We start from the raw sequence: 14,241 nt of genomic DNA, 5'->3' as shown, positions 1-14,241 counted from the left end.
TTGAGAGCCTACAGGGGAATTGTTGCTTTCGTGGATCCATTTGATCTGGCCTCGCGGCCATATCGCCCGGAACCAACATGCCCATCTGTTTCCGGGCGCTAAACTGGCCGGACAGCGAAAGCAGCTCACCAGCAAGCAACTACTACTAGCTGCCTGCTTGCGCGTGAAACGCTCAAAGAAAGAAAGGTCTGTATTGCATGGAGACAGACACGGTTCTGCACGCATTATTTGCGCTACATTGCCTCGCTGAGGCGTGAGCAGTCGCGCTCTTGGTCGCACACCGGAGCAGAAGAGAGAAAGAGAGATCCACGGGAACAATCCCCAACATCACGCCATGTGCATGGATGGGGACAGGACGGAGACCAACCCAGCCCTCGGGCGCAGTTGCAAATGTGTTAAGTGGATGCACACATAATGCCCAAGGAGCGGGTGACCTGCATACAACAGTACAGCTTAGATTGCGAACACCCACCACACCACTAGCCATGCACTGTGCACTGTGCACTGTGCATGCATGGCTCGTGGCCGGCTGGCCCCACCCGCCGTTTCCATGGCCTGGTCCAACTACCGACAGCCACAATTGCACCTTGCCCACGGATTGACCACCATATTACCCATCCGGTCCTTCTTTCTTTCTTTTCTTTTCAGAAGGAAACCCTATCTATTCATCCCTGTTAGTATACCACTACCAGTACTTCAGTACAGTACAGTACTGGCGTACAGCAGTAGACTAGGGCATCTACGTACAGCAGTATACCACTACCAGTACAGTACTTCAGTACAGTACATGTTGTTACCCCCTGCTCACTGTGGCGCGCACGCATACCCAGGGCATCTACGCCAGTGTTGAGGATTTGATAATCGGGACGCCAGATTCCGTGTACAGACAAGGATGATTTCTAAATTAATGATGTGGACATGGGGAAATGACCTGTGAGTCAAAGGGTGGTACATGTCACTGAATTCAGCAATTGATAAAAACTGACAATGGAAGCCACTACGGAACAAACCTGATTTGATCTAGCAGGCGGAATAAATTACTAGCACGATGCCGACAAGGAATGTGATTGTGTGATGATTATGCTAACAAGCCCCTGTTTATACTTGGACCGATGGAGGTTTTGTTTGAGGAGAATATGGATGACTAGGCAGTCACTGCATTCAGAATATGAGCTAACACAGGAGAAGAATATCATCATTGTTTATATATATATGTGTATGACTGACAGGCCAATTGGGAGCCACAGCAGGGCTACATGCGGTAAACCAGGGGCCTCTTTGGTTGGCGAGATTTCAAAAGGCTTACTGGGGGGGGGGGGGGGGTGATATGGCATAATTTCAGAATTCCAATGGAAGAAAGTTTCTATGACATTTGACTTGATTGAAAATTTTCTATGGAATAGCATGTTGAAATAGATAAAACGGGCTAACCGAGGGCATAACACAAGGTTTTGGTCTCACTTGACTTTGCAAAGCCTAGATCGGACCATGTGAAGTGCACAATTTAAAGATTAGTTCGGCGATATCTATACTGGATCCTCAAAACTTTCAGGCTTAGCATACTTGACCAAGAAGAGTTACCCTGCTTCCTGCTCACAAGTCACAGCCTCGTAAACAATGATGTCCCGTCTCCTAGATTTCATACTTAACACGCTATCGGCTGATAGCCTGATTCCACTAGTATGTCGCTACTGCTTGAAATGCAAGAGCAGTGAGCATGTTAGGTCATGGCATTAGACATGGAGACCTTGAACTCTGTGGCCTTTAATGCTTTGTCCCCGCACAGAGTGTGGTCACATCCTGTTGAGGATTTTGAGAGCCATTCGTGGCAAGGCAGAGGCAGAGAGCCATCCAACAACAATTTACTCACCATGGTACAAAAAACCAGTGAACATTGTCTGCATTGCATGGTATGGCCATGGACCCTATGGCGAGACTACACAGGACTAGATAGATCGGGACGAAGCAGCTGGTGTCCCCATGGAGGCACTCCAGGCATGAACATAAACTGAGCTTGATGTGCATGCAAGGGGAAACTGTGGGAAGCCAAGATTTGACTCAACAGGCTCACTCTACTCCGGCTTTCAGACACCACATGCAAGCTAACGCCGGACACAGAACCATGTCAGCATGCGTAGCATGAGACATTACTTATTAGCATGTTGAAAAATAAGAACATGCATGACGAGATAACAGGCAGTACTCTTTCCTAAAGGACCTTAGACTACGACCATAGTATCAACTATCAACTGTATGGCGGGGACCATATGATCGAATTTTCAACCTAATTGGGCAGATGAGAATGTCTTTCAGGAGTGTCTGATGGGCAGACATCAAGGCAATAGATGGATTCCTACCAGAAGATTATTTTCTTGAATTAGGCGACATAACAAGTTGGAGGTTGGAACCAATGGTCTTTTCCTCATTAGGACGCAGAATATTTATCTTTGAATAAGACTCACTGATAAGGGACGACATGAATCTAAAGGAACTTTATAGTTTATGCGCACTAACATTTTATATGAAGCGTACCTTCGCCTCAAGGCTGAGCACTTGCAAGTTAGGAAACTGGATCTTCATCATTGGGACGACTGACTTGGTAGCCGAATTGAAAACAGAAGAGGTGGGCACAAGTGCAGTATTGGGTATTGACAAAGCTTCAGTCAGCACCCAGCACTCGCTAGTTAATCATCATGGACACCAAAGAGTGGCAGCAAAGAGAATCCTTCTTTTTAACTTGTCTTTAAAGACATGCTATGATTTGATGGCATGTATTTTTTCTTTGAGAACATACACAAAAGAATGAAAAGAGAATTGAAAAGGTTAGAAAAAGATCGCAAATCTTTCATCTGGAACCCATCATCAACTTTCCATGGAGGAATGGACTCTTTGCCAATGCAAAGCCATAATAGCCGTGAAAAACCATGCCAAACTGTCCTGCTAATGGTTCTTCTAGGCTTTCAGTGTGTTTTCAGAAACTCAACAGGTGGAGTGAAATGATGGCGGCAGGGTGAGTGAAAGTATGTAACCAGTGCACTGGGCTATTTTGTGTGTCCCACCGTCACAGCATAATTTACTATACCATATGTAAACCGGATGATACCTAATTTGCATAAAGCATAAAGACAAGAAACAGCACGCCACTCTCCCTGGAGTCCTGGACTACCTGGAGTCTTGCTAGGAATTTGCAAAGATAACTTTACTTCCACAAATAGAAGCCACTCACCAGACAATTAGTCAAATTACCTACTTGGCTAACCAACCACTACTTCAAAACCAACTATCATTGGCTAAGCAAATGTTGTATTTCCACGCAGTTAAAGGAGAAAGTAAATCTTATATGCCAGAATTTAGTAGATGGGGATCTAACAACTATCATTTGTGACTGAATTGTTCATCTTTATTCCTTCTGTTACACCCACTTTCAATAAAACACGATTGATTCGAGCATTTGGGCTTCAATATACATTATCACAAAGAATCTACTTTGTTGCATATGAAACATAACAAGTAGTTATGCTAGTGATTTCTAGTCAGCATCAAGTTATTAACACATCTGGAAACAAATGCACCTCTTTGATATTAATTTCCTGTCAGCATCAATCAATTCATTGCTTTTCATGTTATAAACACACTGGAGACAAAAAATATTGGGAACAATAATGACATAAGAATAAGAAGTTTGATGGCCTTGATGACGAGAGATTACACAAAGTGTGAAGACAAGTAGAAAGTAGAATGGCTTGTCAGGAGATATACAGTAATTTCATATTTGCATCTATTTAACCATTCTAGGTACATGTGTGTCTGTGGAAAAAGAATGAAAGAAACTGTAAAAGTTATAGACTAACCTCTTTACAGTGGAAAGCCTAGAAAAAAGGAGATAAGTGAAGATGTACAACTAAAGAACATCAGAAACTGCCTGCCTACTCTTTTCAGGTCCCCTACCACAAAGGTAACCTGGCAAATGCAATCAAGAATCCAGCCACGACAGTGCCTCTATTGGAGGCCTGCGGAAAGAATTGCTTCTGAACCATCCATCACCGACTGGCCTACCAACAAACTGGAAACCTTGGCTCGAAGGAGTTGTCAGCTTCCAGAAGTTAAGACTGATGTTTGTTAACATATGTGGTGTTAGCACCAGTTGCCTTGTTATACTTCATCGAGCATGGTGACTAGCCAAGTCACTGTCCTCCTGGGATCTACAAGAGATTTCCAGCTCATGATTCCCTCTGGGAAATGATGGGCCAAGAATTTTCAAGCGCTTTGGCCCAAGCTCTACAGATGGAGATAGGTAGTTGCAGCCATTATGTTTTTGGCTGGAAGCAAATTCATCCTCCATGATATTTGCATGTAGTTGATGTAACATCTTCAATTTGGTTGGATGTACTGAGTCATCTCCATTTCCAGAAATAAAGTCAAGACAATGTCTAGAATGATGGGTATGGACAGGATCAATTGTGCCACAGGATACTTCCACTAACTTCTGTTGTTGTCTGTCATCTGCATGGATTTTCTTCAACCGTTTTAATACCTGGAGTTCGTAACAGGGAGATGCCCTTAGTAGAGATAAAGCAGTCAATGTGAAGGTAAATATTGGATATTCTGGGTAAAAAATGTGCAATCAATCCATGAAATGAACTTGCCGTTCACTAACTAGATCTAGTTACAAATCAAGAACAAATACCCTTATTACCATGTCCCTTCAGATTTATGCAATGATTATAAGTTGTGGAATGCAAATCATAATTTACTCTTTGAGGTTCAGTAAACATTTTAGTACATGCTGGATTGAAGCTAAGTACTTAGGCCCATTTATGGAAATAAGGTCATAGTTTTGATTGCCCAATTCGTACAGCACCTTACTATCCTGTGAAGGTGAAATAGAATAAACAGTTGGTGTAAAATGTTAATTATATAAGAATAATCAAACATATATAGAACAGTGATGAACTGAGGATTCCAGCAAGACTATCGCAACTGAATAAGATATAGACAGCAAAAGGGCTCCATGTACACTGCAAATTAAGTCCAAAATAACACCACTCTACACATTTTAGACACTGACAAATCCTCTGAGATTAACCTCTCACCAAGTCACCATTAGTTTCTAGTGTTACTTTAGTTATAGTGCAAACATACTAGTGACATAATCAATATATAAATATAAATGCAGAGGGAAGAAATATACATGAGTGGCGTCACAAAAATATCTGTACCTGATTCCCAGTGAAAGTTGTTATGGTTGAATCTTCTGTATGCCTCCTCTCAGGAGTTATGCCAGACCTTCTCTTCACCCTAAATATCTCACAATCAGAATCATCAGCGTCTTCTGCAGCCAATTTTTCAGAAGAGCATGTTTGATCAGGTGCAGACGAAGGGTATGCATTAATGATTGTAGTTTGAGGAGTAAATCCATTCTCAGGACAAGAGCTAGAGAAGATCCTTCTGTTAGTACTTGTGCACTCCTACAAATATAAAGTAATATGAACATATTTTAGTTGCCGCAATACAGTACAGCAACATAAAGAAATACAGGACTGAGCCTTACATCACTTTGTGTAGAATACTCATGGGGTCCGAAACAAAATGTTATTGTTGATGCATCAGGATATGGCTTGTTCAGATCATATCCAAAAACACGTGTCTCTGAAATGCTATGAACTTCAGGTGGTGCATGTATGTGAATCTTGCAGTATGGGAAGTATTCAGCATTGTGATTAATGCGGTTGAAATAAGAATGTGAGCTAGAGCCACGAGACATTTGCTTTCTGACAGCATCGACTATTCCATTTTCCTCTTCGAACTTTTTTGACAGTGTCTCCAACTCAATAATGTCTTTTCTCACAAATACAGCACGATCATGGCTGCAAGGGCACTTCCTAATCTCTTCCTCTTCAAAAAACAGGTAAACAAGTAAAAAAGATGCCTCAAGAAAGGTTGATATCTGCACTTAATGTAAAAAAGTTCTTACCATGACAAAGGCAAATTGCATCAACTCTGCAGTTACACATAACATGAGCTACATAGCAGTCACGTTTACATATGCTACAGAGAACTGTGGCATCAATATCTGCTTTATAGTGCGTGCGAGCACCCATTTTCATAAGTGACCAACGGACACAATGCTGGAGCCGCATCAACTGCACAAAAGGGACTTTCATACAATGCTGAATGTGCGTATCTCCAGTTGATGTTGTCAAATCTTTATAATTAGATGTAGAAAATTCATGATCAATAAGTGCTGCCTCTTTACAAAGAAGTTCCTCATAAGGCAGTAATGGTATCCTCTTTAGAAGTGCATAACGTTGACTAGCAATTGCTCCAAGAGGAAACCATTCACCAACAGCGAAATTCACTGCCTCGCCGCAGTTAAAACCTGACATTGGTTGCAAACATTTCCCAGTGTTCATAAATTATCCAATGAGATAGATGTTAGAGGATGCTGGAAGATTACTTACAGCACAAAGTTGCAAGAAAATCTCACCATGGCTGAAACCTGAATGATATGCTCGAGGAAACGTGATCACAAACTCTCCCGGTTTCTGTATAGCTCTATAAACTGGAACGTGATGATGCAGCAGAATATTTGGAGGGAACATTGTTGTCTTCCCCAAAAGGATATCAAATGCTGCAGTTTCCCCTTCACCTGATAAAATTTCATGATCATATACATGCTCACGTACCACTTTCTCAAAATCTGGAGCAGCTTTTCCTGGGATCCCATACCATGTTTTTGAAGCACCACAGTGATGATAGTTAATGCTGCAAAGTGTTAAATCAGATTAGAATAAACAGAAGGTTCAGTCTGCACCATGCTGGAAAGTGTAGGAAGTGGAAACATGACAAAACTACTAATCATGCACCTGTACAAGTAATGGTCTTCCACGTGCCAGGCAAACATACTAAAGAGCATTCCGATATACAGCATTGGGTCAGTTACTCCCTGGAAATCGACGAAAATAAACAGTTAGTACTCGACAACAAAGGATGTGAATTCATCAATTCAGCATACTCACTGGAATTGCTGTTCTGAGAAGGCGCAGGATTGATTTGGACAACCGAGAAAGTTTCTGGATCAAAGCACAAGATATTTTAATACCATAAATAAATGTAGCACATGCAACAGATAAGATCATTTAATGATTGAAATATTAATGTATCAGGATAAGTAAACTTGAGAAAACATATAATTGCAAGTGTGACGACTATCTAACCCCAGGCTACACTCAACTCATACAGCAAAAGGAAATGCAAAGCAATCATATACTGTTGCCGTTGCGTAACTTCACAAAATAAAGAAATGCGAAATAAAGTGTTACCAAGTGAGGTTAGCACATAAATATTTCTAAATATGGTAGATAAAAGAAGTACCTTCAAGTTCCATTTGCTTCTCCCAAGTTGGTCATTAGGAGAAGAAGAGAATGCACTACCATCAATATCGCATGCATACTCAACGGATTCCATCTTGCCAAATGCTATTTCATGCCAAAATTCTTCCTCCATATACCTTGCTGGAAGACAGGCAGCACTAGAGTATCTTCGAACAAATCCTTTATTTGCTATCTTCTCAAAATCTCGAAATGTGTACTTTCTGTTGACACAGACTCATAAATTATGCAGTGTACATGACAAACACAGCTCTGGGGCAGGTCAATAGATTAACAGACCTTCCGCTCATGAAGAAAGCAAACTTGTCATCCGTGGACCATTCAGCAAGACGAAGAGGCTGCACTCTGGTAGTAAACTTCAGCCCACCTTGTTCCTTCATAAGTACAGTGCCAACAGGTACAGAAGCACATATAGGTGAAACAATCTTGCATATACCTGGCAAAGCACACATATTCTCAGCGATTTGAAGAAAAAGCACAAATGACAGACGATTTGGTTCAAGACATTCACTAGTTCCAAAAGGTTTGCTATGGCAATGCTTGTTTTTGTGTGTGGTCAACTATTTCATGCAAGAGCACAAAACTAAGAAATAATCATGATATATTTCACATTTACAGTCATCATGAACATACACAAGCTAAATTGGAGGTGCAGCGTGATTTGGATGTAATATTAAAGAACAAAAAAAGGTGAAGAGAATACGCCAAAAGAGCCATTTCAATGGATTTGTTTTGTACTAGAGAAAATTGCACTAGAAGCTCCTAAACTTGTGCAGTGAAGTGAAATCACTTAGGTCTAAAAACTTGTTTTGTGTATGGTCAACTCTTTCATGCAAGCACACAAAACTCGCAAATAAACTAATTAAAATCCCTATTCTCCCAATGCATCAAACAAGAGATCAGAACAATCTAATATTTTTTGATTGGAGTGGTATCTTCTAATCTCCACCTTTAATCTGCATGGAAGTCTGTAAACTTTTCTTTTCTAGGGGGGGGGGGGGGGGGGGCAAAACTCCCAAAAAAATGTAAAGAGAATACCCCAAAAGAGCCACTTCAATTGCTTAGTTTTATATTAGAGAAAAACCATAAGCTCCGAAACTTGTGCAATGGCATCACTTAGGTCTAAAAGTTTAAAACCATATTGGTGGGTCCCTAAACTTGAATATTTGCCACTTAATACGACTTTGAAGTAGCAGGGACTGTTAGCACCCCCGCGCAAATTAATCTTTATTAAATTTCATGAGATGACATTTGGCAATCATTAATTCTCTGTCTGTATAATATTTGTCATGCCCTTGCCTTAAGAGAAGAAAATAATCGCAGAGCAACATAGAGAAGAACTTATACCATATTTTGCAGCAACAGGGGCAATTTTACTGAGATAAACAAATGGATCCTCGAACTCCTCCACCGATGGAGAAAACACGGGGCATTCTGGAATCTGATCAATCCAATCTAGGCTAGATAGATCAAACTTCTTCACTCTGTGCTTCAAGAAAGGGTCCCTCATGGACACTTCCTCTCTTATTGATGCATCACGACTCCTACGTAACCTTGCCCCACATGATACAGGTTTCAGAGCAGCTTCCTCCTTCCCTGCCATTATCCTGAAGACATCAACCCCTTGGCCCACAAATGCTGAGATTACTGGCTGACGGCACCCATGCTTTATACCCCAGCTCAATAAAATGCGCCTCCACTCGACCTGTATACACAAAAAGATATGACTACTTATCCTACTAGAACACTGTGTGTATACTTCACATTACTAAATAATAGCTGCCTAACTAAAGCAAAGTGGACGGGATTTAAAGGTTCTTCTCCAGCGAACTCATGCAAAAGGAATATTACATCGAAAAGTGGAGGCTACATGCAGAAATTTAAACATGTGCGTGTCAATTGTGTCATTGTGTGCTACTTTTCCAGATCATTCTATATGCCTTAAGGCACGATCTCACTGGGTTGTTCACACACACCACATGTAGTAGGGTGCAAATAAGTCAAACCCTGCTGTTGAACCCAGGAATCCAACAGTTAAGTGCCATCTCAATCATAAAACAACCATGAAAAAGTTAAGACCAAATCACACAGGTCAAATTCATAAGGAAAACACTTCTGAATCTGTTCATTTAAAGATGTCAAATTAAGCATCTAGAGTTGTCGCCCGCGAATTCACATGGTATAGTCATTAGTTCCCACCACGTACTAGTGGAGCAGAAACTCACAACAGGAACAAGCGCAAAAATAGCAAGCTCAGGTGGTCAAATATATTTCCCACCCAGAAAAACTGGTCAAAACTATGGAGCAGTTAGAATTTGGAAACACATCAAACATGACACGAAATCTTCTACCATTTTAAACTCAGCTCTATGGTTCAGCCACAACATATACCAAGAGAATTCTCGAAAACAGAACGATTCCGTACGAAATCAACCCAGTGCGTTCAGAGAATGGTGAATATTACGCGACAAGCAGGTATTCACGAACTTGGTTACTCAAAAGTCAAAACACATCTAAAATCACGCGCCCGCGCATAAAATCGTGGAATTATCGCCTACAACCACCAGCAGTCGAGCGCTGTTTAATCAAACTGTTGGAACAACCAAAATTATCACAAACAGCTCCAGCTACGAGAAGGAATCCAGACGATTGGTCGTGGGAACCGCGGAATTAGCCTCTCGTCGCAACTACACTCCCAGTTAAACATGATCCAACGGCTACGTGCATCGCTCCACACGATAGAAGTGGTCTCCGCAGCCTCAAACCAAAGCAGGAAATCGCCAACATCAAAAGGGCCAGAGCAGAGCAGAGCAAGCGCGCCCAGGTGATGACAGCTAATGATCGAAGAACCCCACTAATTCACCTAGCGAAGACGAGCCGAATTTTTTGAACGCCCGCCCCTGAAACAAATCCAACCACCCGCACCGCAGGAGCGCACCCGCCCCGGTCCCCGATTTGCAATTCACAGCCCGGAAATCACTCACCGTGGCCTCCCGTCCCGCGACAGCCTCAAGCCGGGACCCACATTCCCCTCCGGGGCCTCCTGCCGGATCCCCCGCGCTCGGATCCGAGCCCGCCACTGCCCTGAACCGCCGCGGCGCCGAGGGGCACGAGCCTGGTTCCGCGCGAGGCGTGGGCGCGGCAGCCACGGGCCGAGGCGGAGCTAAGGACGCCGAGCACCGCGGCGGCGCTCCTCCGAGACGCGGCGAGGGGTAGGAGGAGTAGGAGGAGGGGCAGGAGGCGAGGTGCGGAAACGAAGGGAAGGAAAAGTGCGGGTGATATTAATACGGGATAGCTGCCGGTACTGCGTCTCTATTGCGTTTGGGCTTCTCTAATCCGCGCTTATTACGGTGCTAATCTGTATAGATTAGAGTTGAATTTTGTGTGTGCTTATACTTATTATATAAAGAAATATGTCATGTAATTTTCTGATAGATGGGGTGGTTGCGACCGAACGTTGTGAGGCCCTTCCCAATGCTCCACCTTATACAGGTGCTAAGCCTTCCACGTAGGCAAAAAATCTGATGTGGCAAGTTATTTAAAAGGAGAGAGATGAGTGTGGTGACCCCAGGAAGAACCAATGCTAAGCGCGTGAACCTAGGCAAAACATTTAAAAAAAGGAGCCCACCAATACTCCCTCCGGTCCTATTTAGTTTGCGTTTAACTTTTTCCCGTTTTTCCCGCAATGCTCTGCGCGTGAGGCTTTTTCACCGCTTCTTTCCAACTTTGCCCCTCCACTTCTTCAGGCGCTGTGCTTCTTCGTCCTATCACTTCACCTCCTCATCTCATCTTTGTATGGATCCACTTCTTTGGGCATTGTGCACGCAGAGGACGGCGAGCTTGCGGACCATGGCGTGCTCTTGGCTGGTAGCATCCGCACGGCGGCGGCGTGCACGCAGAGGACGGCGAGCTTGCGGACCATGGCGTGCTCGCGGCCGGTGGCATCCTCACGGTGGCGGCGTGCACGCAGAGGACGGCCAGCTTGCGGACCACAGCGTGCTCGTGGCCGGTGGCATCCTCACGGCGGCAGCGTGCACGCAGAGGACGGCGAGCTTGCGGACCACGGCGTGCTCGTGGCCGGTGGCATCCTCACGGCGGCGGCGTGCACGCAGAGGATGGCAAGCTTGCGGACCACGGCGTGCTCACGGCCGGTGGCATCCTCACGGCGGCGGCGTGCACGCAGAGAACGGCATGCTCGCGGCCGATGGCATCCTCACGGCGGCGGCGTGCACGCAGAGAACGGCGAGCTTGCGGACCACGGCGTGCTCGCGGCCGGTGCCATCCTCACGGCGGCGGCGTTTGCGCATAGGACGACGAGCTTGCGGACCATGGCGTGCTCGCGGTAGTTGGCGTGCACACCGAGAACGGCATGCTCGCTGCCGGTGGCGTCCTCTCGGCAGTCTGCGTGCACGCCGTGGACAGCAAGCTTGCGAAGGACCGCGTGCTCATGGTGGGCGCCCAAGAGGAGAAAGACGGCGTCGTCTAGGTGGAAGCGAAGGACAACAGCCAACAGGCAGAGGAAGTGGACATCGTCCTCTGATGCTTGCGTTGGAAGGGCATGCACTCACGGAGGACGCCGCTCGTGTAGGACGATGATCCATGTTCCATGCATGCATGTGGCGAACAAGAGAAGTGCGGAAGACAGAGGAGAAGCGTGCAGTTTGCTCTCTTCATGGGACTTGATTTATGGAGTGGTTCTCTTAGTTTTGGCGGGAATTACAAATCCGTGGCGGCAAACTAATTTTTGCAGCTAATTTTTGAACTACTCCATGGCGGCCTGCTCGGTTTAGGAGGGAACTGGAATTTTGCTGGCTCGCATGCAGCGCCGGAGAAAGAGATAGAAGTCCGCATGCAGCGCTGGGAACGAGGCGAGAGGAAGGAGAGCCAATCAAGGTTGCATGCACATTTATTAGCACCAGCTGATCTCATTCATGCGCGTAGGGCCACAGGGGCAATCTCGTCCAGAAAACAGCCAGCGACCCATGTCTTGGTATGCGAGTTTGCTCTTAGACACAGAGAAAAAAGGACCGGAGGGAGTACATGAAGAGCTTTAGTTGTTAAATCATTAAATGAAGCAAGCTTAGCAACCATAAGCTAAGCACCTATGCATTGGGGAGTATAGTTGCTAAGCTATTTAATGTGCTTAGCACCTCATCTAAGCACCCATGCATTGGCAGCAGCCTGATTGCAGGCCGTCGTCACGGATCCGTCTGTCTTCGCCAGCGCAGCGGTGCCAGCCAATGGCTTTTCTGCCTCGGACCCTCCGTTGCCTCACTTGTGTGCGCGGAGTTTTTTCGTGTAGGAGTAAATTACATCACTGGGATCTTAAACCCGTTTCAAACGTCCGGGCGGGTGGACCGGTCTGTCCCATTGCCTTATTCTAGTGTGTGCATAAGTTTTTTTTTTGAGTAGTGGAAATGTAAATTGCATTACTGGACGTCTCAAACCAGTCCCAAACGTCCAGGCGGGCGGACCGGTCAGTGATCGGTCATAAAAAACCAAACCACCCAACCGCCTTAAATTGGCCTCAAATGCTTGGGCTGTCCGGCGCTCCTCAAATTGGGACTAAATATAGGGACGATATGAGGGCAACTGGACGCGAGCGGGCACCCCGCTCCATGTCATAGTAGTCCCACCTGCAGCCACTTGGAACTCCTTCCTCTCTCATCACACCGTGAAAGATACAACGGCGTTGCGAGTTGGCCTCCCATGCTTCTGCTCCCCCGCGCATGTCAGAGACGGGCTCGCCTGAGCTGGTTTTTAGTCCCAGGGACGCTGACCGGTTTAAATAGCCGCGACGGCGGATGACAGCAAGATTCTCTCTTGTTGCATAGATCGATCAATTCTTCCTGTGTGAGGTAGCATGACACTAGATTGCATTTTATAAACTGATGATTGTCATCGAGTGTCAAGTTCATCTCGCTCATATACCTTGATAGCTCGTTTGACACATTGTGAGTCCAAAAGAGCCGTGCAAACATCAATGTTTCATTTGTAAAGAAGATAGACCATGACTATTAATCTATTTGTGATAAGTAGAGAAGATTAATAGTAATATTCCATCTCCTTAATAAAGGGTGCAATGATGACCGAAGCTTATCGCTTTTGGACGATCCAATCATTTAAGCTGGTCGACGAGCTCCTCACGCGATAAGATGGAACTAAGCATCTAAAACCCGTCGGCCCAATACGGATGTAAAAATCTTAAATACAAGCAATTTATTTGGTAACAATCACGTTGGCCCAACACAAACTAGATGTCCAAAATGATTGACGTACATGTGTTTGCTTGTATTAGATGTTTTGATAATAGGTTTGTGATTGCAAATGGCAAAATTTGAGTCACGCTTGGTCACTGTCCACGGTCGCGTCCGAGGACATTTAAGGGCCCTAATTTGCAGGTTGCGGATGTAGATACTCTGGCAGAAGGTGCTCAACGAAGCTGCAACATCTGAGTACAAGCTGAATTGGTGGGTCCCACTTTTTTTATTTTCTCTGTGCCAAAATTGTTTTTTAAAGAACTATCAAAAAAGATTGAAAATGGCATCTTTGCAACTTTTACACAAAGTAGACAACATTGGAGGCCCGATGCCATTTTTTCATGCATTTCAGAGTTTTTCCCTATATTTTATTGATTTAATGGATTTCTAGATATTAATTACAAGTAATACAGATTTGAATTACAAGTGTCTTGTTGTTTGGTAAAAAAATAGGAAAAAATAATTTTAAGCAATGACACTATGAATGTGCGCATTGCTACTTATAGAATGCGTTGGGATTTCCCTGGAGAGGAAGGGTGAAGTAATAAGTAGTGAAAAAAATTTCCCTCCGTAAAGAACCAAGGTTTAAC

General features: G+C 44.4%; 1 protein-coding gene across 2 annotated transcripts; it reads right to left on the bottom strand.

Annotated features, from left to right (window-relative positions):
- Nucleotides 1-3,650: 3,650 nt before the first annotated feature.
- LOC123128069 (lysine-specific demethylase JMJ706) lies at nucleotides 3,651-10,666 on the bottom strand. Of its 2 annotated transcripts, none has more exons than XM_044547979.1 (11): nucleotides 10,376-10,666; nucleotides 8,739-9,096; nucleotides 7,671-7,827; nucleotides 7,375-7,594; nucleotides 7,020-7,073; nucleotides 6,867-6,946; nucleotides 6,488-6,765; nucleotides 5,975-6,379; nucleotides 5,552-5,895; nucleotides 5,220-5,468; nucleotides 3,651-4,534 (listed from the first exon to the last, which is right to left on the bottom strand). In XM_044547979.1, the coding sequence occupies exons 2-11, from the start codon at nucleotides 8,992-8,994 to the stop codon at nucleotides 4,160-4,162; spliced, it is 2,418 nt and encodes an 805-aa protein (XP_044403914.1). In that variant the 5' UTR covers nucleotides 8,995-9,096; nucleotides 10,376-10,666; the 3' UTR covers nucleotides 3,651-4,159. The 2 variants fall into 2 exon arrangements, with proteins under 2 accessions (XP_044403914.1, XP_044403915.1); XM_044547980.1 differs by having other exon boundaries at nucleotides 4,264-4,559.
- Nucleotides 10,667-14,241: the final 3,575 nt, after the last annotated feature.

The sequence above is a fragment of the Triticum aestivum genome, chromosome 6A, assembly GCF_018294505.1.
Source record: "Triticum aestivum cultivar Chinese Spring chromosome 6A, IWGSC CS RefSeq v2.1, whole genome shotgun sequence".
In the NCBI taxonomy this organism is placed as follows: domain Eukaryota; kingdom Viridiplantae; phylum Streptophyta; class Magnoliopsida; order Poales; family Poaceae; genus Triticum; species Triticum aestivum.
Note: the sequence above shows the minus strand (reverse complement) of the source record. Positions and strands in the feature narration are given on the sequence as shown.